General features: G+C 45.0%; 1 protein-coding gene across 1 annotated transcript; it reads left to right on the top strand.

Moving 5' to 3' along the window:
• The first annotated feature begins 359 nt into the window (after positions 1-359).
• On the top strand, positions 360-22,012 carry LOC143975619 (uncharacterized). Its single transcript, XM_077478097.1, has 4 exons — positions 360-583; positions 18,330-18,635; positions 18,798-18,932; positions 21,165-22,012. Exons 1-4 carry the CDS (start codon positions 502-504, stop codon positions 21,173-21,175), a joined length of 534 nt encoding a protein of 177 aa, XP_077334223.1. The 5' UTR covers positions 360-501; the 3' UTR covers positions 21,176-22,012.
• Positions 22,013-22,216: the final 204 nt, after the last annotated feature.

A 22,216-nucleotide genomic window follows, 5' to 3' on the forward strand; every position in this document is an offset into this window, starting at 1 on the left:
TTGAGTGTTACAGTTGGTGATGTTGGTTTCACTTCTGTTGTATAAAAGGTGACATATTTACAAAATTTTAGAAAAGAAAACGTTGTCTTTATAAATGTATCGGCAATGTATAAGCAATTGTACTTGTAATAAGATTAACAAGTGTATCTTGTATGTGATGAAGACTAATAAAAAAAACAGTAATAAAAAAAACATTAGGTAAAAGTCAAAGAATGTTTATATGCATGTAAATATTTCTGTGTGAGCTGAAAACAAGTTAGGCTACATGCAACTGCAAGAACATTACCCGATGAAAAGAAATAATTCTAATGACATTTCCTTCTAACCACAACACTTACTTCCTGGTCTATACAGATCATCAGAGCCTCTCCCCTGCTAGGTGTATAAAAATCACCGCCGGCGGTGAAAGTTCTCATTATCTGTTATGGTGTTGCTCATCTCTGATAGAAACTTCTTCTTCCACATTCTCCCAGTGTGAGGTCTTCACCTTCTCCATACACCATGTCCACCTTCTTCACCTTCCTAGCCTGCGTTGTCTGGATGGTTCCTGCAGCCTCTTCCTTACCTACAGGACACTGGACAGGTAAGTGTCTGAACTACCATCTATACAGGACTTGTGTATTGAGTTGATGAAGTCAGGGATCTCATTGCTGACCACGGAAAATGCAAATTGCCTGGCTGCCTTACTGATCTAGAGCAATCCTGCATTTATTAGGGAATCAGTGACTTACAAAGTACTGAACGCCTAGAGAGAGAGAGAGAGAGAGAGAGAGAGACAGGAAAACCAGAACTGAGGTCTGACAAGCTCCATATATTTCCATACTCAAAGCTTGCCACACACATTACAATCTAATTGTACAATCTCTTTTATGCCCAACCTCTGCCCTACCGACACCAACACAGACCCCAACCTCTGCTCTACTGACACCAACACAGACCCCAACCTCTGCCCTACTGACACCAACACAGGCACCAACCTCTGCCCTACTGACACCATCCACTTCTCTACTTACACCATCAGTATATACACACATGCGCACACACACACAGGCATATGTGTTTAATCTTTGGGTTGCACATCCTAATGCAATAGGCTTTGCACACCTATGTGTGGGGTATTGATTGAATGGGTTCTCGATTATTCCTATCGGAAGAGATTGATCAGAAAATAAATCCATCATTTGTCAGGCAACTATTTTACAACTATTTTACAAAAACGATGTAAATCAGATTTTATGAGGTACGGTCACCCAAAGTCCCGGTTCACACGAGGCGACTTTTCAGGTGACTTCACCGCCTGTCAAGTCGCGCTCCATTCTGTGCAATGGAACTGTTCTAAAAGGAGCGACTCAAGTAAACTTTGAAGCCGCCCCTGCTCTAACAGAGGTGCCTTTTGTGTTACATCTTACAGTACAAATTTTGTTTTGTAGAAATAATTGAATCCATTTATTAATGTTGTAATAACATGTCCGGTATTTTATTATATATTTTTTTCCTCTCTCTCTTTTGAGTATACCCGTCATTTTTGTAAATATTTTCTTCCATCTTTTCATGTGACTAAACTGAAGAAATGGCACTTTGCTACAATGTAAAGTAGTGAGTGTACAGCTTGTATTAGCCCTTGGGGTATAGGGGTCACCAAGATCGCCATGGCAACCGGGTCCCTTGCTGCAGGGGGCCCTTGAGGGCCCCCTGTACTCTTCCATAGGAGGGGAGGCTAAGAGGAGCTCCCCGATCATCAGCCAAACTGAAATTGGCATTATGCAGGGAGCTCCTCACATTAGCCTTTAGTGAAAGCACAGTGTCTGCTCTTTGTCTCCCCCTACAGTGCAGTACCCGGCAGAAAGAGCCAAGGTAAATGTCTGCTGTTTTTTTTTAATAAGACTATCTACTGTATTTGTGTTTGTATGTGTGTGGGTGTGAGCATGCATGTATGTGTGTGTGTGTGTGTGTGTGAGCATGCTTGTATGTGTGTGTGTGTGTGTGTGTGTGTGAGCATGCTTGTATGTGTATGAGCATGCTTGTGTGTGTGTGTGTGAGCATGCTTGTATGTGTGTGTGTGTGAGCATGCTTATGTGAGTGAGCATGCTTGTATGTGTGTGTGCATGCTTGTATGTGCGTGTGTGTGCATGCTTGTATGTGTGTGTGTGTGAGCGCTTGTATGTTTGTGTGTGTGTGAGCGCTTGTATGTTTGTGTGTGTGAGCGCTTGTATGTTTGTGTGTGTGAGCATGCTTGTATGTGCATGTGTGTGAGCATGCTTGTATGTGCGAGCATGCTTGTATGTGTGTGTGTGAGCATGCTTGTATGTGCGTGTGTGTGTGTGTGCGAGCATACTTGTGTGTGTGTGTGTGTGTGTGTGTGTGTGTGTGTGAGCATGCAAGTATGTGTGTGCGTGTGTGTGAGCATGCTTGTATGTGCGTGAGAGCATGCTTGTATGTGAGCATGCTTGTGTGTGTGTGTGTGTGTGTGTGTGTGAGCATGCTTGTATGTGCATGTGTGTGAGCATGCTTGTATGTGCGAGCATGCTTATATGTGCGTGTGTGTGAGCATGCTTGTGTGTGCGAGCATGCTTGTATGTGTGTGTGTGAGCATGCTTGTATGTGCGTGTGTGTGTGTGCGAGCATACTTGTGTGTGTATGTGTGTGCGTGTGTGTGAGCATGCTTGTATGTGAGCATGCTTGTGTGTGTGTGTGTGTGCTTGTGTGTGTGAGCATGCTTGTGTGTGTGTGAGCATGCTTGTGTGTGTGTGAGCAGGCTTGTATGTGTGTGAGCAGGCTTGTATGTGCGTGAGCAGGCTTGTATGTGCGTGTATGTGTGAGAGAGCACGCATGTACGCGTGTGTGTGTTCATATATGTATGTACATGTATGCATGTGTGTGTGCGCATGTATGTGAGTGTGCATTTATGCATATGTATGTGAATGTGCATGTGTTTACCAGTGGCGGTGCATCCAAAAGGGTGCACAGGTTCCACCCCCTCTATGACCAATGGATAGATTCATGCATAGCATAGCATGAATCTATCCATGGCCACTGCTGCCACCCCCATATTTAGGTGTCTGGTCCCTTTTGGGGTGCCGGGTGCCTGAATTACAGCGGCGGGGGGTGGGGGGGGGTGTTTGTGCAGCACCTGATTAGAGCCATGGGCTCTAATAGGCTTCAAAATAGGTGAACTGCGAGCGCCATGCTTGACGCTCACAGTCTACCCAGGTGTGTTAGGAAAGTGAATATTAATTCACTTTTCTAACACTGAACCTCCTCTCCACCAATCAGGTGTGTGGGTCTGTTACCCATCACCCAATTGGCTGAAATGATAGACACAGCTATTGGACGCCCATCAGGAGGAGAGGACGGGAGATGAGGATGGCAGGAGATGCATGGAGGACCCCGTTCATGGCCATTACCCACTGCCCCACCAAGACAGGGTAAGTGGCGGGCAGACAGTGAGCGGGCAGTGGGGATTCACAGTGGCAGCATTTGATGGGCACACCGACAGCATTTGATGGGCACAGTGGCGGCATTTGATGGGCACAGTGGCAACATTTGATGGGCACAGTGGCAGCATTTGATGGGCACAGTGGCGGCATTTGATGGGCACAGCAGCAGAGATTGATGGGCAGAGCGGCAGAGTTTGATGGCACAGCGGCAGAGTTTGATGGGCACAGTAGTGACATTTGATGGTACAGTGGTGGCGTTTGATGGGCACAGTGGCTGTAATTGATGTTTTTTAAATCGGTTCCTTTATATGCGGCCACCCACTTGGGACTGGGCCCTGTTGTTCCACCATCGGGCTCGGAGAAAAGAGCCCTTGACGGAGGTCGGGGGGGAGCCGCCATGGTTTGCTGCATCGGGGCCCTGAAGGTTCTAGTTACGCCACTGAGCCCTTGTACACACGGTCAGACATTCCAACAACAAAATCTGTCAGATTTTGTCTGATGGATTTTGTCCGAAACTGGTGTTGCATACACACGGTCGGACAAAGTTGTTGGAAAATCTGATTGTTCGCAACGTGATGACGTTATTTAGTTACCACGGGACTACGTTCAGGCTAGTAGCCAATAGCTTTGGTCTAGGAATTTGATCTGAGCATGCGTGGCACTTTGTCCGATCGGAATTCTCTACAAAGTCCGATCAGATCATGCTGTCGGAAAATTTTTATATCTCAAACTTTGTTGGTCGGACATTCCGACGGAAAAAGTCTGATGAAGCCCACACACGGTCGGATTATCAGACAACACAGAACGATCGGACATTTTTCGTCAGAATGTCCGACTGTTTGTACAAGGGCTAACAGTGTAAATTTGCTGTCCCCTCAAAATAACTCAACACACAGCCATTAATATCTAAACCGCTGGCACCAAAAGTGAGTACACCCCTAAGTGAAAATGTCCAAAATTGGGCTCAATTAGGCGTTTTCCCTCCCCGGTGTCATGTGACTGGTTATGCCGCGTACACACGAGCGAATAGTCCGGCATACTTAGTCCGGCAAACAATCTGGCGGATAGTCCGGCGTACTTTCTACTGAACAGACTTGGCCACACACGGACACACAGAAAGTCCGACGTTCGCTTGCGCGATGACGTACAGCACGTACGACGGGACTAGAAAAAGGAAGTTCAATAGCCGTAAGCCAATAGCTTCCTTTTTCGTACTCGCTTCTGAGCATGCGTCATTCTTAGTCCGCCGTACTATCATACTGACGAACGTATTGTCCGCTGAAACCCAAGTCCGATGGGAAGATTGGAGTGCAAAAATACTTTCTTAGTCCACCGGACTTCACGCTGGAAAAGTCCACTGAAGCCCACACACGATCGAATTGTCCACTGAAATGCGTTTCGGCGGACTAAGTACGCCGGACAATCTGATCGTGTGTACGCGGCATTAGTGTTACAAGGTCTCAGGTGTGAATTGGGAGCAGGTGTGTTAAATTTGGGGTTATCGCTCTCACTCTCTCATACTGGTCACTGGAAGTTCAACATGGCACCTCATGGCAAACAACCTAAACCCTATTCAGCATCTGTGGGGCATCCTCCAACAGAAGGTGGAGGAGCGAAAGGTCTCTAACACCCACCAGCTCCATGATGTCATCATGGAGGAGGGGAAGAGGACTCCAGTGGCAACCTGTGAAGCTCTGGTGAACTCCATGCCCAAGAGGGTTAAGGCAGTGCTGGAAAATAATGGTGGCCACACAAAATATTCACACTCTGGGCCCAATTTGGACATTTTCACTTAGGGGTGTACTCACTTTTGTTGCCAGCGGTTTAGACATTAATGGCTGTGTGTTGAGTTATTTTGAGGGGACAGCAAATTTACACTGTTATACAAGCTGTACACTCACTACATTACATTGTAGACAAGTGTCATTTCTTCAGTGTTGTCACATGAAAAGATAGAAGAAAATATTTACAAAAATGTGAGGGGTGTACTCACTTTTGTGAGATACTGTGTGTAGAGCTGGGCAGCATTAGTAGCAGCTCTTCACACTGAGATATCAGGACACAGCACAAGACTAAAACTTCAAGGGATGAGGCAATTTAAACCAGGATAGTTGGCAAGTATGAGGCAGCTGCTTTGGGCCCCACAACAATGACAGGGCCCAGGGCAGCTGCCCCTTTTGCCCTGCCATAAAAACGGCCCTGGCCCTAGTATATGAATGGGGACCTTGGATTGTGGGCTTCTTGAGGGTAGGGACTGATGTGAGTGTGCAATGTACAGGGATAGGGACAATTGTAGACACTCACTCAAGTTGAACTGGATGGACTGGTGTCTTTATTCAACCTTACTAAACATGTCAATTATTTTCTATAACTAAAATTCAATTTATCAAAAAATCAGATTAAAAATGGCATAATTTTTTTTTCTCCCCTATGTTTTATGGAAGGGAGACGTTAAGGGGGGGGGGGGGGGGGGTGGGCGCCTCCTAGTATCTATTTAAGTTGTGTTGTTTTTGTGGACTGGGTATGTAAATGTTATTTGTACAAAAAATAATTAATAAAGGATGAATTAATAAAAATAAAAAAAAATGACATAAATCTATCCCCTATTTTGTAGACGCTGTAACTTTTACGCAAATCAATAAATATACTCTTGTTGTGATTTTTTTTTTTTTTTTTTTTTTTTTAAAGCCAATATCTATAGGAGGGATTTCCACCATTCCTGCTAAGTTGTTTCATTTTATACAATATGTCTTATTTTCAGTCTGATGTGTATTCTATGTGAAGTTGCCTATCAGAGAACGGTATTGTGGTAATATTGAAGCTTATTGAGATTTCCATACATTAGAGGATTCCACCATTATTGTTAAGTTGTTGATCAGTAAGTTAGCGATGCCATTTTCTTTTCTTACATCAGGGGACAAAGAACCGTAGTAATTACTACGTTGGTTATATCAGCGTATCAGGTGCTGGACACTGGCACGCCCCTTAAGGGGTTAACTTCCCCCATATAACCTCTCCCACTACTGGGAGTCCTCAGTTTTTTCGCCAGTGTCTAAGGTGTTGGGCACATGTAAGGATGTGTGTACTGAGCTCCACGGGCAGTAATCCTTTGATGAGACCCAGCCATCCTGACCAGATCCGTTCTGATGTCTCCGTAATGGACTAAATGAATGGTACCCAGGCCTCGTCATCTGAAGACATGAGGCTTTGCTTGCTAAAGCTTTGAGAGCTGGGCCCTGGGATCCAGTACTTTTTGGTAGTAAGGCCAATAAACGTTTTTCTGGCAGGGTGCTGCCGCAGGTCCAGGATTGTGGGTCAACCTGAATGTTCCCCAGTTCCTGAAGGTTTACTTTAAGGTCTCGAGGGCCTACCGTGAAGGGTGAAGATTGGGTTTTTTGGCCCTGATAAAACCCTGCTGCGAGGATAAGATAGGGGAGATTTTCTCAAGAATCTCTCCTTCCATGTATTGTGTTGTCATGTCATGTCTATATGTCACCACTGGGGGCTGTATTGAGCACTCACCATTCTGACGCTGGAAACAGCAAAAGCTCCACTCTCCTCTCCTTCTAAGCCAGCTCAGACCCTCAGGTAAGAGAAAGGGAGGTCTGATCACTTCCTGGGCTCCCAGATTGGTGGTTTTTGTCTTATTTGATGCCAGCCAGCTGCCTTATTCTTTTGGAAAAAAAAAATGTTTTTGGTAAACTGTGGCCGCTCGCTGGAGCGAAGGATTTACCCCCACCATGATGCACGCTCGCGCAGGAGACTCAGCTTCCTTTTTTGAAAGAGGAAGAGGGGGGCGTGGCTAATGGTGTCAGACGCCGGCCACATGTGCAGGAAGTATTTTAACCACTTGCTGGGCACTGCTGGGTGGCACTGTGGGCACTGCTGGGTGGCACTTACGGGGGGCACTTATTTATTCCTGAGGGGGGCAGGTGGGCACTGGTAAGCTGGCCGTGATCGGGACTGATGTCCGATCACGGCCGCCGGTGATCGGCTCTTTTTTTTTCTCCTCGCACTGTCAGCGCGAGGAGGAATAATAGCCGTTTACCGGCTCCGTTGTATCACATGATCAGCTGTCATTGGCTGACAGCTGATCACGTGGTAAGGGGTCGGGATCGACCCCTTGCTCGGATCCGTGATCAGACGAGTCTCATAGACTCGCCGATCACAGAACGCACCACGTGTGCCCCTCAGGGGGCTTGCAGACCGCTCATGCACGGGACGACGTCAATAGACATAGTCCCGGCAAAGGAGGTCCGCGCTGTAGCTGTCATTTGGCTATAGCGCGGGTCTCAAGTGGTTAAAGCCCTGTGAGAGAAGCTGCGGCCTGGCGGTTGAGGGACAGAGCAGAGCAGAGTGGTTGCAGGTCAGGTTTGGTGACACAGGCATTTCCCTTTTGACAACATTGTACTGTATAGCTAGGACTAATAGCAGTTATTGTACTGTACTATAGCCTAGCAAGTGAAACATTATTTTGCTGGTACTGCCTCTGCTTTGTCCTGTAAGCTATGAGTGGCAAAGAGGCCAGGAACTCCTCTAAGGGGTCACAACAAACTAAAACCCTGTCCAAAAGAATGTCTTCGTCCTCTGAGAGTGTTGCGGCCGGTCAGATTGAGCCATCAGGGGAAGCTGTAATTGCAGTCGCTCAAGACACTTCAGCCCCTGAGTATGTTACACGTGAAGTGTTGTCTTCTACTATTGCTGGTTTAGAAAAGAAGCTTGCTGGTATTTTATCCCTCCAGAGCAGGCTTAAACATAGAAGATCCCCATCAAGTGTTCAAGATCCTCCTCTGGAGGTCAAGAAAGCCAGGGATCAGGCAGATCTTCCTAGAGATATGGAAGATACTGGTTTATCCTCTTCTGAGGATCCTAACATGGAAGGAGTATCACCGCAGGAGAGTTTGCTTGTGCACGCTGTCACTGAGTTGGTTCATTCAACTTTCTTGCTACCTGCAGCGCAGGCTTCTGATGATCCCATCTCTAAGTTAGGATCATTAAAGTGGTTGTAAACCCTTACAAACCACTTTGACCTACAGGTAAGCCTAGATTAAGGCTTACCTGTAGGTCCAAGCAATATCTCCTAAACCTATATGGTTTAGGAGATATTTGCCCGAAAACGGGCACCGCTGTCTACGGCGCATGCGCCGTAGACAGCGGCGCGCAGGCGCACTGAGCGCGGCAGTTCCAAGAATGGAGCTGCCGCATTTGTCGACTCCCGTGCGCATGCGCGGGAGTGACGTCATGGCGGCTTCGCCGAATGACAGCGGCGGAGCTGCGAGACGCCACCAGCAAGATGGATGCGGCGGACTACAGAGGACAGCGGCGACTTCGCTGGCTCCTGTGTCAGGTAAGTGACACATAATGGGGTAGTATGCGATGCATAGTAGTCCATTATGCTTTGCCTTTGCAGGGAAAAAAAGAGGAAGTAACACTCATCAGGGTTTACTTCCTCTTTAAAACCTCCTCCGGCTGGGGATGCCTTTCCTATTCATGTGTGGCTAAGAAAGCTTATGTAAGCAGAGTAGGAGCATCCGGATAAACTGTTTTATCCTCCTAAGTCCTAAGAGGTAATCGCCGGAATCAACCGCTGGAACCCCCCATTTCCTATAGAAATCCTCTTCCATAGGATACAGTTTGGAGAATCTCTAAGCCCTTGTACACACGGTCGGAGATTCCGACAACCAAATCAGACGTGATGACGTTATTTCGTTATGACGGGACTGCGTTCAGGCTAGTAGCCAATAGCTTTGGTGTAGGAATTTGATCTGAGCATGCGTGGCACTTTGTCCGATCGGAATTCTCTACACATGATCGGAGTATGTCCGATCGGAGCATTTTGTCTGAAAATTTTACCACCAAGTTGGAAAACAGTCTGATGGAGACCACACACAGTCGGAATATCCGACAAAACGGTCCGATCGGACACATTCCATCGGAATCTCCGACCGTGTGTACAAGGGCTTAGAGATTCTCCAAACTGTATCCTATGGAAGAGGATTTCTATAGGAAATGGGGGGTTCCAGCAGTTGATTCCGGCAATTACCTCTGTAAATAAGAACCTCACATGTCCGGTTGATAATGCGCTCATGTTAAGAGATCCAGCAGATAAGAAGCTGGAGCACTTTTCTGAGAACCAGATGGCTTTAGCAGGTTCAGCAGTGCAGCCGGTTCTTGCCGCAATGAGTATATCCCAGGCTATTAAGGAACAGTTTGAGGAGATGCTTACATTTTTACCTGTTGAACAGGTCCAGCAGTACGCTGATTTAGCAGACGCACTGTGTTTTACAGTAGATGCTATGAGAGATGCATCCATTCAGATCTCACGTCTGATGCTGGGACTAGTACATTCTCGCAGAATTCTTTGGCTGAAGTGATGGTCAGCCGAAGCACCGTGCAAGAAGTTCCTAGCCAGTTCCCTTTTCATGGTGAATGGCTATTTGGAGAAGATTTGGATAAATTCCTTCAGAGGATTTCCAATGGCAAAAGCTCTCTGTTGCCAGTAAAAAAGAAATTCAGACATTTCTCATTTAAGCGCGCCTCTTCTGTACCAGGGGGAAACCCCAAGGGCAGCACCAGGATCAGAAAAGATCTTGGGGAGAGAAGCCCACAAAGCAGAGTAGTAGTAAGAAGAGCCGGCAACACTGTAGTCCTTGAAGTGTCGTTTATTGGTACATCAGAGTGACAGTAAAACAATAAACTGACGCGTTTTGGCAATAGCCTTAGTTGTAGCTGTTTAAAACAGATATGGCAAAAAAAAAATATATATATATATATATATATATATATATATATATATATACTCACATACACATATGCAAACTCCAAGCCCATCTCTTTTTGCTCCTGCCATAAATTGTATCCCTCTTCTCTGATCCTGCCATAAACTGAATTTTTATTTTTTGATCCTGCCATAAATTGAATTCCTCTCCTTTTGATCCTGCCATAAACTTCATTCCTCTTTTTGATTTTGCCATAAATTTAATCCCTTTCTTTTTGATCCTGCCATAAACTTAATTCCTCTCTTTGATCCTGCCATAAATTGCATCTCCTCTGATTCTGCCATAATTAGAATTTTTTCTTTTTTGATCCTGCCATAAATCGAATCCTGCTCTTTTTTATCCTGCCATAAACTTAATTTCTCTTTTTGACCCTGCCATAAATGTAATCCCTCTCTTTTTGATCCCGCCATAAATTTAAATCCCTCTTTTTTGATCCTGCCATAAGTTGAAACCCCCCCCCCCCTTTTTTTTTTTTTTGTTTTGTTTTTTTTCTCTATCTTGACTTTACTTTGTGGTGTTATCACTAAACAAATTTTTACCTGAACATAAGTCTGCATTTTCATCTTCTACATTTTTTCCTTGAAGCAATAAGGTCTTAATATTTTATGTACCATTTTTTCTACACACTTCTTCTTGGCTCAGCAAATTAACTTTTTATATTGCCTTTTTTTTTTCTCTCCCCCCTTCTCATGTTGGCTAAAAACAGGTGTAGTCACTAACCACTTGAATAATTGGTGGTATCAATTAAATATGCTAATTTTCTGTGACACTTACCTGATAGGCCAATGGAGTTTGCATATGTGTATGTGAGTAAAAATATATATATATATTTTGCCATATCTGTTTTAAACCAGCTACGACTAAGGCTATTGCTGAAACGCGTCAACTTTATTGTTTTACTGTCACTCTGATGTACCAATAAACGACACTTCAAGGAGTACAGTGTTGCCGGCTCTTCTTACTACTGTTGCATTGGAGTGTGTTGGGACACATTGAGCCTCGGCACCTGTGAGTGGACCTGGTGTATGGATTGAGTTGTCCCTGCAGAGAGCGCGGTTACCTTTCTCCTTCACAAAGCAAAGTACTAAAGCCTCTTTATGAAGGGGCGCCCCCACTTGCTCGGGTGGGGGGAAAGGCTCCTGCAATTTTCAAAGATCTGGCAGGAGCAATGTCAAGACAAGTGGGTTTCTGTGGCTTCTCTAGGTTACAAACTAGAGTTCCGAGTTTTGCCGTCTCCCTGGTTTCTAAGATCAAGTGTTCCCAAAGATCCAGAAAAGAAGAAGGCTCTCCTTCTAGCACTGGATCATCTGCTATCCAAGGCAGTCATATTAGAAGTTCCCTTAGAAGAACAGGGCACAGGTTTTTATTCAAACCTCTTCAAGGTCCTGAAACCAAACGGGGAAGTAAGACCTATTTTGGATCTCAATCAGCACTTGAACATCCGATCCTTTCGCATGGAGTTAATCCGGCCGGTTGTAGCCATCCTGCAAGGAGGGGAATTGTTGGCTTCAATCGATATCAACGATGACTATCTTCATGTGCCAATATTTCCCGCTCACCAGAGTTTTCTGTTCTTGGAAGAAGAAAACCACCATTTTCAGTTTGGGGCTCTGCCATTCGGTCTAGCCACAGATCCTCGGGTGTTCTCAAAGATTCTGGCTCCTGCTTTAGCCAGTTTAAGGACTCAGGGCATAACGTTCCTAGCCTACTTGGATGATCTACTTTTAGTAGATCATTCGGTTTCAGGGTTAGACCACCGTCTGGCTCAATGGTGGGCTACCTGGAATCTCTAGGCTGGGTTCTGAACCTAGAAAAATCCTCCTTGAAGTCATCAAGGAGAGTACAGTACCTGGGTCTAATCATAGATACCGGGCAGAGAAAGGTATTTTTACCTCAAAAGAGAATCAGTTCCATTTTAGAACTAATCCATCTCATTAAGGCAAAGAAAAAGCCTTCCATTCGGTTGTGCTTTGAGACTTTTGGGAAAGATGGTGGCCTCCTTCGAGGCCGTCCCTTACGCACAGTTTCATTCAAGATTGCTACAAAGCACAATCCTGTCAGCCTGGAACAAGAAGATTTAGGACTTAGATTTTCCAATTCAGTTGGCTTCCGACGTACGTCAGAGCCTAAATTGGTGGTTAAGATCCAGTAACCTTTAAAAAGGAAGGTCGTTTTTACCTGCCACCTGGAAGGTAGTAACTATGGATGCCAGTCTTCTAGGCTGGGGAATGGTCCTGGAAGAGGATTCTGTCCAGGGGAAGTGGTCCCGGCTGGAAAGGACCTTGCCTATCAATATTTTGGAAATTCGGGCAATCCGTCTGGCTCTAAGAGCCTGGACAGTCAGACTGAAGGGCTGTCCTGTCAGGATTCAGTCCGACAACGCCACGGCTGTGGCTTACATCAATCACAGGGGGGGCACGAGGAGTCGTGCAGCCCAGAGAGAGGTAAATTATGTTTTGTCTTCGGCAGAACACAACGTTCCTTGCCTTTCGGCAATATTCATTCGCGGGATAGAAAATTGGCAGGCGGACTACTTGAGCCTAAAAGAAATATGAGCAAGAAATTAGAAAACTAAAATCCCACTCCCTCAGAGCTCACGGTAAGTGCTAAACTATAGCTGCTACTATATTACTCAAAAATCTCAAATATGGTACCAAAGAAAGTCCTTAAACGGTGAACAACACAAAGGCACTAGCAGTGCTTATTTTAAAAAAACATAAACATAAAACTATAAGTGTGAAATAAAAATGTAATACAAAACTAAGCATATGTAAATATCAACCTACACACAGTAAGAAACCTTATAATATATATAATTACTTTCAAACAGAAAGCATAAATACTGTATGTTATTTAAACTCCATTCATTCCTCTATGGCTCACTCTACCTACATATTGCTCATATTCAATAGGCTTATGTATTCATATATTTGGTTGCGATACAAATGCAAGAAACCAAAAAAAATCTGTTACATATGCCAGAAACAGAAAAAGTCCATCAATGTTTCAATAATAATTCATAGTCGGCAAAAATTACTGCAAGCAAAAAAAATGTAAATAAAATGTGGCAAATGTTGCTAGCAGATCATTCGGAATCCTAATAGTCCACCACCACACCTCCTATGCAAATCCCTATAGGTTATGCACTTACCAGAAGCACCTGGTTCAAAAGCACATCTCTTATCAACAGATGACCGATCGTATCTTCAGCTCTCACATATGACACGGCATCAGATATATCCCATTGGTTATATATTAGTCACTTCCATTCTGTATTATGGACTTAAAATTGTAATTTCAATTGGCAGTGAAAAGTACAATACAGTTTCTGAATTGGTTATAAAGTGTGGCCATTATACAATGTGCCTTATACATCCAGGAGGTGATTCTAGTGGCCCCAGCATGGCCCAGAAGGCCAAAATCATAAAGATGGCAGTAGGAGTTCCCTGGACTCTGCCATTACAGTCGGACCTTCTCGCGCAGGGTCCGGTATTCCATCCTACCTTACAGACGCTAAATTTGACAATCTGGCTATTGACACCCACATTCTAAGGGATCGTGGGTTGTCTCCTTCAGTTATATCTACCTTGATTAATGCCAGGAAGCCAGCTTCCAGGACCATTTTACTATAGCGTCTGGAGGGCATATGTTGCCTGGTGTGGATCCAGGGGTTGGCACCCCAGGAAATATGTTATAGGTAGAATCCTTGATTTCCTGCAGATGGGATGAGAGATTAATCTGGCCTTGAATTACCATCAAGGGCCAGATCTCGGCCTTGTCAGTATTCTTTCAGCTGCCTTTAGCTTATCACTCTTTAGTGCGTAGCTTTGTGTAGGGGGTCACACGGATCAGTCCTTGGGCTTTGAATTTGGTCCTGTCGGCTTTGTAGAAGCAGCCTTTTGAACCCTTACGGAAAATTCCCTGGGTTCTTTTGACTAGAAAGATGGTCTTTCTGGTTGGCATTTCTTCTGCTAGAAGAGTATCTGAACTAGCGGCTCTATCTTGTAAGGAGCCATATCTGATTATGCATAAGGATAAGGTGGTATTACGCCCTCATCCTGAATTCCTGCCAAAGGTGGTGATAGGTTTTCACTTAAACCAAGATATTGTTCTTCCTTCATTCTTCCCAGATCCTCGATCTAGGGAAGAGAGGTTGCTACATTCCCTTGATGTAGTAAGAGAGGTCAGAGTGTACTTAAGAGCGACCGCTCAAGTTCGTAAGACGGATATTTTGTTTATTCTGCCGGATGAACCAAAGAGCGTCTAGATCCACTATTTCCAAGTGGATTTGTCAGGTCATTATTCAGGCTTATGGTTTAAAAAATAAGACTCCTCCTATTGATGTTAAGGCACACTCAACCAGGGTGATTAGTGCCTCTTGGGCGGCGCATCATCAGGCCTCTGTGGCTCAGATCTGGGCCGCAATGCGATCTTCAGTTCATACGTTTACCAGATTTTATCAAAGCGATGTTAAGGGCCAGGAGGATACTGCCTACGGAGTGTACTGCAGGCTGCAGTATGAGTCCTCTGACTTCCTTTCTTTTTTGTTGTGTCTCCCCCCCCCCCTTCAGTTGCCATTGCTACGGGACATCCCATGTAGTAATTACTACGGCTCTGTGTCCCCTGATGTAAGAAAAGGAAATAAGATTTTTAAAACAGCTTACCTGTAAAATCCTTTTCTTTGATGTACATCAGGGGACACAGAGGTCCCTCCCTTCTTCTTATACATTTATTTTGCTTGGCTACAAAACTGAGGACTCCCAGTATTGGGAGGGGTTATATGGGGGAAGTTCACGCCTTAAGGGGTGTGCCAGTGTCCAGCACCTGATACACCGATATAACCATGTAGTAATTACTATGGCACTGTGTCCCCTGATGTACATCATATATACTAAATATCGGCATGTGGAATTAATAAACATCAACAGATTTCAGTTGCGCCCACACAAGGCCGCCCCCCCCCCCCCCCCCATGGACAATGTGCCTGGCTGCTGAGTTCATATCCCCATCCCTGCACTCAGTGCATTGATTGGCACTGATAGGCGGCACTGATTGGCTGCACTGATCTGCACTTATTGCCAGCACTGGCAGGCAGAACTGATAGCACTGATAGGTGCCACTCATGGCCATTGATTGACAGCACTGATAGCCAGCACTGATAGGTGCCTCTGATTGAAAGCACTGGCACTGATTGCCACATATTGGAAACACTGGCACTGATAGGTGCCATTGGTTGGCACTGATATTAGGCAGCACTGACAGGTGGCACTGATTGAAAGCACTGACTGAGGAGAGGGAGTTTCACACTGAGCCTATATTGGTGCTTAGTGAAACTGTGTGTGACACTTTCATGTAATGTAACTGCATGCAGAGAGAGACCAGCTGTCAAAATTCAGCGGTGATGTCGGGTGGGCGGGACCCAGCAGCTATCAAACACCAGCCAAAGAGTGGGCTGCTTAAGAAATGGGGCAGGTCATCTGCTCCAAAATCCTTCAGGGGAATTATTAATGGTTCCCTGATGGAAGTTAACATTAAGGTCATAACCAGGTGGTATTTGACCCCCCCCACCAAGCTTGCAACCATATATCCAACTGCAGATCCAACTTGTTTCAGAGGTTGTCAATTATTAGGGTCGATGGTTCATATTTGGTCGGGATGTCCTAGGATCTGCCCATTTTGGAACAAAGTTTTTAACATATTTAAGGTGACTGGTCATCAGATTCCTAGAACCATTCTTGTAGCCCTTCTAAATGACCACATACCTCTCGTTCCCAAGCACACACAAAACTGAATTCACTTCATATTCACAGGAGTCAAGCTTATAATAGTGAAAGCTTGGAAGAAGCCTAGGTCCTTCTTGTCGGAGGTCAGAAGAAAAGTTTCCTGGATAATGACCCAAGAAAAATTGACCAGCATTTTAGCCGACAAGACTCTACAGTTTGAGAAAATACAGGACCCTTGGGCTAAATATATAGTGATTTTTATTTTGCATGGCTCTCACTTCTCAGCATTAGGATAGACCTGTATCCCCTAACCTTCTCTTCTTTTCCTCTCCTTTTTTCTGTCTTTTTATTTATCTGTTTTGAGGATTCCTGGTAATGACACCAGAGGACATTCCTATTTTATTATATTAAAAGTTATACATACGTTTTTATCTTTTATTTTATTATATTAAAAGTTATACATAAGTTTTTTTTATCTTTTATTCCTTCCTGTTGGACTGAACATTCCAGTCAAAACATTTTTTGACCTGGGGGTGGGGTCATTGGGGTGGTGGGGGGGTTCATCCTCTCGGCACAGTATGATCCCAATAGGGGTGTCGGGGGGATGGGAATGCCTCTGTTTTCTGTGTGCTCTCCACCAAACCGGTTGGCTTAGTAAGCTTGTCCAATGGGAACGGAATATTCCTTTTCATATTGTCCCCAACTGTTATTAGCTTATTGTCATGAACTCGTCTTTTCCCAGGATTTGTTGTTAATGAACTTGGAAACAATTATTAAATGTATTGGATTGTATTCTATATATCTTGAAAATAAAATATTGTGAAAGTAAGAAAGGGGGCAGGGCACATACACGTAGGCCTGCCCATATTACATCCCATTGGCTGGTGTTTGATAGCTGCTGGGTCCTGCCCACCCCCGACCACGACACTTAATTTTGACAGCTGATCTCTCTCTGCATTCAGCTGCATTACATGATAGTGTCCCACACTGAGCGACTCTGACAAGCAGAATGATCTGTGTGAAGCTGACTCTGCAGGGGCTACACACTCATTGGATGCAGCCTTTCACAGCAGTCCCACTGGCATGGGTGACCATACGGGTACAACTTGTTACTGTGGGCTGCCGCCCCTCTTAAAATGCTGCCTGGTACCATGTGTCCACTGGGTTCCATGGTAGGCCCAACCCTGGTCAGAGGAGAATTGGCAGGTTCCAGATGATAGAAAGGCAACAGTAACTCGAATAACCACTCGTGACACCTAAGGTATGCAGAATACCATCTCTGAACACACAACACATCCAACCTTGAAGCAGATGGACTACAGCAGCAGAAGACCACACCAGGTGCCACTCCTGTCAGCTAAGAATAGCAAACTGAGGCTACAATTCACACAGGATCACCAAAATTGGACAGTCTACTGTGCAAATTATAGCCTCAGTTTCCTGTTTATAGTTGACAAAAATAGTACACGGTGAGGTCTTCTGCTGCTGATTGGAAAAACGTAATATCCCACCTCCATTGTGTGGGCTGTCGTTTAGCACTGTGTATACACCCACAAGTGTGACTCTATAGTCACATGGGCTTCTTAGCAAAGAAACTGAGCATCTGCAGAGCTGCCAACACTACTCTGCAAAATCCCTAGCTGAATTGGGGACATGAATAGAAGAGGGGGATAGAGAGCAGCGGGATCAACCAGGTTGTTTGCAGAATACAGAAAACAATCTCATGGTGACTGAGTGAGTGTGAACAACATGTAGTACACCATTTATCGATAATTTTTTATGATGTGGGTTTAGTGACGCTATAAATTAATTTCTACCTGACAAGAGAACAACTGAGCGAGGATGCGCTCCTGAGCATACACTTGATGGAGGCTGAAGGCAGGGGCATTGCTAGGTCTACAAAAGATCTGGGGCTAGAGCCCATAGCAGCGTAGTAAAGAAAGTCATACGCTTGGGTGGGCACACACATGTATATAATATATGTGTGTGTGTGTATATCCCCAGAAAGCCTCCCCCTTGCATTAGGGTCCCCAGAGAGCCTCCCCCTTAAATCAGGGTCTCCAGAGAGCCTCCCCTCGGGGACCCCTACAGAGACTCTGGGATATGTTCAACAGATTTGGGGCTATAGCCACAAAAGCCACCCCCTAGTGACGCCACTGGCTGAAGGTACAGGAAAAAGGTAAGTTTGGAGTGCCATATGTACTAGTGAGTCCACAAACTAAGAGAAATGTATTATTAGGCTTACATACACTTTCATTTGTCCAAAATGTGGATATTTTTAGATGACATTTCCCTGTTGTATAAATGAAAATCTAAACGCTGAAGCTACCATCAACTGGTCAGTTACCAGAGCTTTCTAAATACTCTTCTCTCTGTGTTTTCCTCTGCAGCGGTTGTCACTTCAGAAACACACTCGATAACTGCTCAGATTGGCTCTGATCTTCACCTCCCGGTGCCAAAATCGGTTGAGTTTTGGGACCTCTATGCTGGTGATCACCGTATGGGGAATTATCACCTCGGTTTCAGAGCCCTAAATGGATATCAAGGTCGTCTCGAGTTCAGCTCGGAGCTGGACATTGTAATTCTGAAGAAATGGACAAGAGACGATGGCCTGGACTTCAGATTTGCTGTAGAAAGCTTGAATGAAAACGGTGAAATAACGTCCTATGATGTGAATTACAAAGTCTCCGTTGATGGTGAGTCGGTGAAGGCTTGATTTATTTAAACTGGTCATTTGGAAGCGCACACCATGAAGAACCAGGAGAAATATTTCCAGCACATTTCTGAAGATACAGAATATCGTAATCTGTAATTAGATGTGTGATATTGTTTTCTCTCTTGTGTGTTTCCTTCACCAGAATCTGTACACAATGATACCAGGAACAATGTGGCGCATGTCTCCTCTTCCAGCAGTTGTCTTACTGTTTTCACCATCTTCTCCTTACCTTCTGTCCTCAGTGCTCTGGTCATTGGAATTTTCGGTCTGTATGGAGGTAAGTAAAGATTCAGTCACTATAAAGTATGAGTTTAAAGTGGAATTATGCAAAATGCCAGGTAGACTTTCAAACAGGCCTCAATCAAAATGCTAACTACTGCTATTTAATAGACCTCCCCGTGTAACAATTCAGCAAGAAACAAAACCACAATAAAATGCAGAATTTACACACCTTAAATCTTGTATGAATTTACTCCAACACAAGGTAAGGGCACAACCTTATTTATGATCCTTGGCTTTCCCAGGATCTCAAGGGAAGGCAAAGTGACATCACTCATGCCTTGGCAGCCTCCAGAAGCTGGGTAGAAAGTTAGCTGTTTTTGTTATTTTTTTGTTACCTTCCAGCCCACTAATCTACATGCAGGGCGCCAGACACATGGATTCCAAAGTGGGCTGGGTGTGTTTTTTTTTGTTTTTGTTTTTTAAGCACATGATTACAGCCAGAGGCTCTAAAAGGGTTCAAAAAAAAGGTGGGCTTGGGCGCAGAGCACTGCACTCCAAGCCCACCCAGTTTGTGACAATAGCAAATGAACACTGAATCTCCTCCAGGCCAATCGGGAAGCGGGTCATGAGACGGACATATTTCCCGATTGGCAGAAAGGAGGAGCCATCCTATTGGCCTATGAGGAGGAGGGAAGAGATGTACAGAGCCGGGACATGGAGAATACAAGCTGCTGCCATCTGCCACTGTCAGCACAAGTGAGCTGACATCCGGGGGGAGGTTGGGTATGGTGCGTGGTGTAGGGGGGGTCTGTGGTCTGGTCCGTTTGCCACCCCCCTGACCAGGGGCGGATTAAGAGCATCATGTGCTTGGTGCTGAGGAGTTTGGTGGGCCTTTTACTGGGTACCCTTCGGCTTTCCAAGAGCCTGTGCTGGCATGCACCCAAACTCAAAAGAGCACAGCCGCACAGGCATAACACTAGGGAAAACTGGCATTTGATTTGCCAAGTTTCTGTAAGGGCCGTGCATTGGCGTGCACTTTGAGCTAAAAGAGTGAAGCTGCGCAGGCCTAACACTATGAAAGCCCCAGACATCTGTAAGAGCCTTGCAATGGCGTGCCCCAGGCTTCTGTTAGGACTGCTCATGCAGTGCCCATTATCAATCCCACCACCCTGCCCCGGCGATGCATGTGGAATGCAGGGCCCCATCAGGGGAGATCTCTTCCCGTTGACCCTTTGCTTTCCATGTCCTTTTTGGGTGGCTGGGCCTATGTTAAGGTAGGGGCCTGGAGCTGCAGCTCCAATAGCCCCTACGTTAATCCAGCCCTGCCCCTGACCGATGGAGCACCAACCGCCACTGGGTTTAACCTTGCTGTGGTCATTGGCTCCTGCTGCTGTCAATCACAGCCAGTGAGGAGGGAGAGGGGGGTGGGGCCGAGCCACGCTCTGTGTTTTATGGACACACAGAGCTGGATCAGAACCAAGCACAAGTGCCCCTATAGCAAGCAGGCTTGTTATGGGGGCAGTTGGAGGGGGAGAGGAGCCATGAGTGCTGGTGGGGGATGAGAGAAGAGGAGGATCTGGGCTGCTCTGTGCAAAACCATTACACAAAGGAGACATGTTTGGTATTAAAACATAATATATTATCTTTGCAATCACTTTAACCCACCTGTAACTGAAATTATCTAGACCTTTAACCTACAGTAGATCAGTGGTCTCCAAAACTTTTCAGAACCATATTGTGGATTTTACAAATATACAGAAAAAATCTGTATTAAAAAGAGTCCCCTCCCCCCCCTCTTACCTACAGAAGAGCCAATAAGAGTCCTCTTTTACAAACAGGAGAGCCCAGTAGGATCTTCCCTTACATGAATGAGTGCTCATCAGATTCTTCCCTTACATCCAAGAGGGCCCATCAAAAACCCCCTTACGTTCAGGAGTGCCAATAAGGGGAACTGGGCCATGGCTGGCTGGGAGTAGATGTGCCAGTCTCCATATTACGATGCACAGTCCACTGCCAGCCACCTGGGGTATTGTCATGGACCGTTGCTGCGACCTGGATAACCAAACTTTAAAAGTTCGTTTTAGTTCTCCGGTGACTGTTTATGAATCAAAAAATTCCAAATTTGTTAAATGCATATCAGACTGGGTCCATTTTCTTCAAAAAATTTGTGTAGTTTTCAAAATAGACCTCTTTACAATATGAATGAAGGCCATGATGAAATGCTTCACAGATGTGTAATCCTCTCTAAGGTGTCATGCTAATTTTCTCTATATCCTTCCAATTTTAGTACATATCTAAGAAACGGTATTCTGGAGGTCAACTATATCTTTGACTCGGAGATATGACGTGTGCACCAGTTATGGAAGTTTACGGTTCTATTCAGCTCCAAAGTTGGAATAGTTACAAAACCAACATTCTGGAAATGGATCCATGTACGGTCACTTGGTCACTTTTGTCTTCCTCCTTATTTGTTAATGTTGTTTAAAAAAAATGAATTTATCTATCGCCTATGATAGATTACCTAACAAGCTTTGTTAAAGAGACTTTCACTTTATAATACTGACATGCAGGCTTCCCAGAGATGATCTGCTTTATCTTCCATTATCTTCTGCTTCTCCTGAAAGCTGGATCATTCTGATAAGCAAAGCCTCAGTATTTCCCAGTAGTGTTGTAGGTTGCCTGTCCTTCCTTCCTTAGCCCTTGTACACACGGTTGAACATTCCGACAACAAAATCCGTCGGATTTTTTCCGACGGATTTTGTCCGAAAGTGGTGTTGCATACACACGGTCGGACAAAGTTGTCGGAAAATCCGATCGTTCGGAACGTGATGGCGTTCGTGCCTTGCGGACGGGACTACGTTGCGGCTAGTAGCCAATAGCTTTGGTGTCGTAATTTGATCTGAGCATGCGTGGCACTTTGTTGTTGGAAAATTTTATATCCAGCTCTAAAACTTTGTCGGTCGGTTATTCCGACGGAAACAGTCCGATGGAGCCCACACACGGTCGGATTATCCGACAACACGGTCCGATTGGACATTTTCCGTTGGAATATCCGACCGTGTGTACAAGGGTTAACACACGTTCCTTTTGGCAGTGAGGCAGCTTTAATAATTCTTAAAGGGATAATTTCTTTAATTACAGGTAATTGTTGTTTATTAATAATGTTGTATAAGTCTGTTATATCAGTGGTTGTTCACCTGTTGAAACATGCACCCCGTGCAGCTTTCCTGTTGTGGGATTAGCTCTGCATCTTAGTAGTATTTTCATCATATCACTTTACAGTTATAGCAAATAATATATCATTTATCAAACAACAAGACATCAGTAGGAATTTTTAGC

Source organism: Lithobates pipiens, unplaced genomic scaffold, assembly GCF_037356315.1.
Source record: "Lithobates pipiens isolate NorthernLeopardFrog02 unplaced genomic scaffold, aLitPip1_a1.2 Scaffold_13, whole genome shotgun sequence".
Classification (NCBI taxonomy): domain Eukaryota; kingdom Metazoa; phylum Chordata; class Amphibia; order Anura; family Ranidae; genus Lithobates; species Lithobates pipiens.

What these genes read in the sequence shown, in the direction of transcription:
- LOC143975619 (XM_077478097.1), top strand. Translation starts at nt 502, where the DNA reads ATGTCCACCTTCTTCACCTTCCTAGCCTGCGTTGTCTGGATGGTTCCT. An exon ending in ACCTACAGGACACTGGACAG is followed by an intron (nt 584 to 18,329) that starts GTAAGTGTCTGA and finishes TTTCCTCTGCAG; the next exon opens with CGGTTGTCACTTCAGAAACA. An exon ending in TTACAAAGTCTCCGTTGATG is followed by an intron (nt 18,636 to 18,797) that starts GTGAGTCGGTGA and finishes TTCCTTCACCAG; the next exon opens with AATCTGTACACAATGATACC.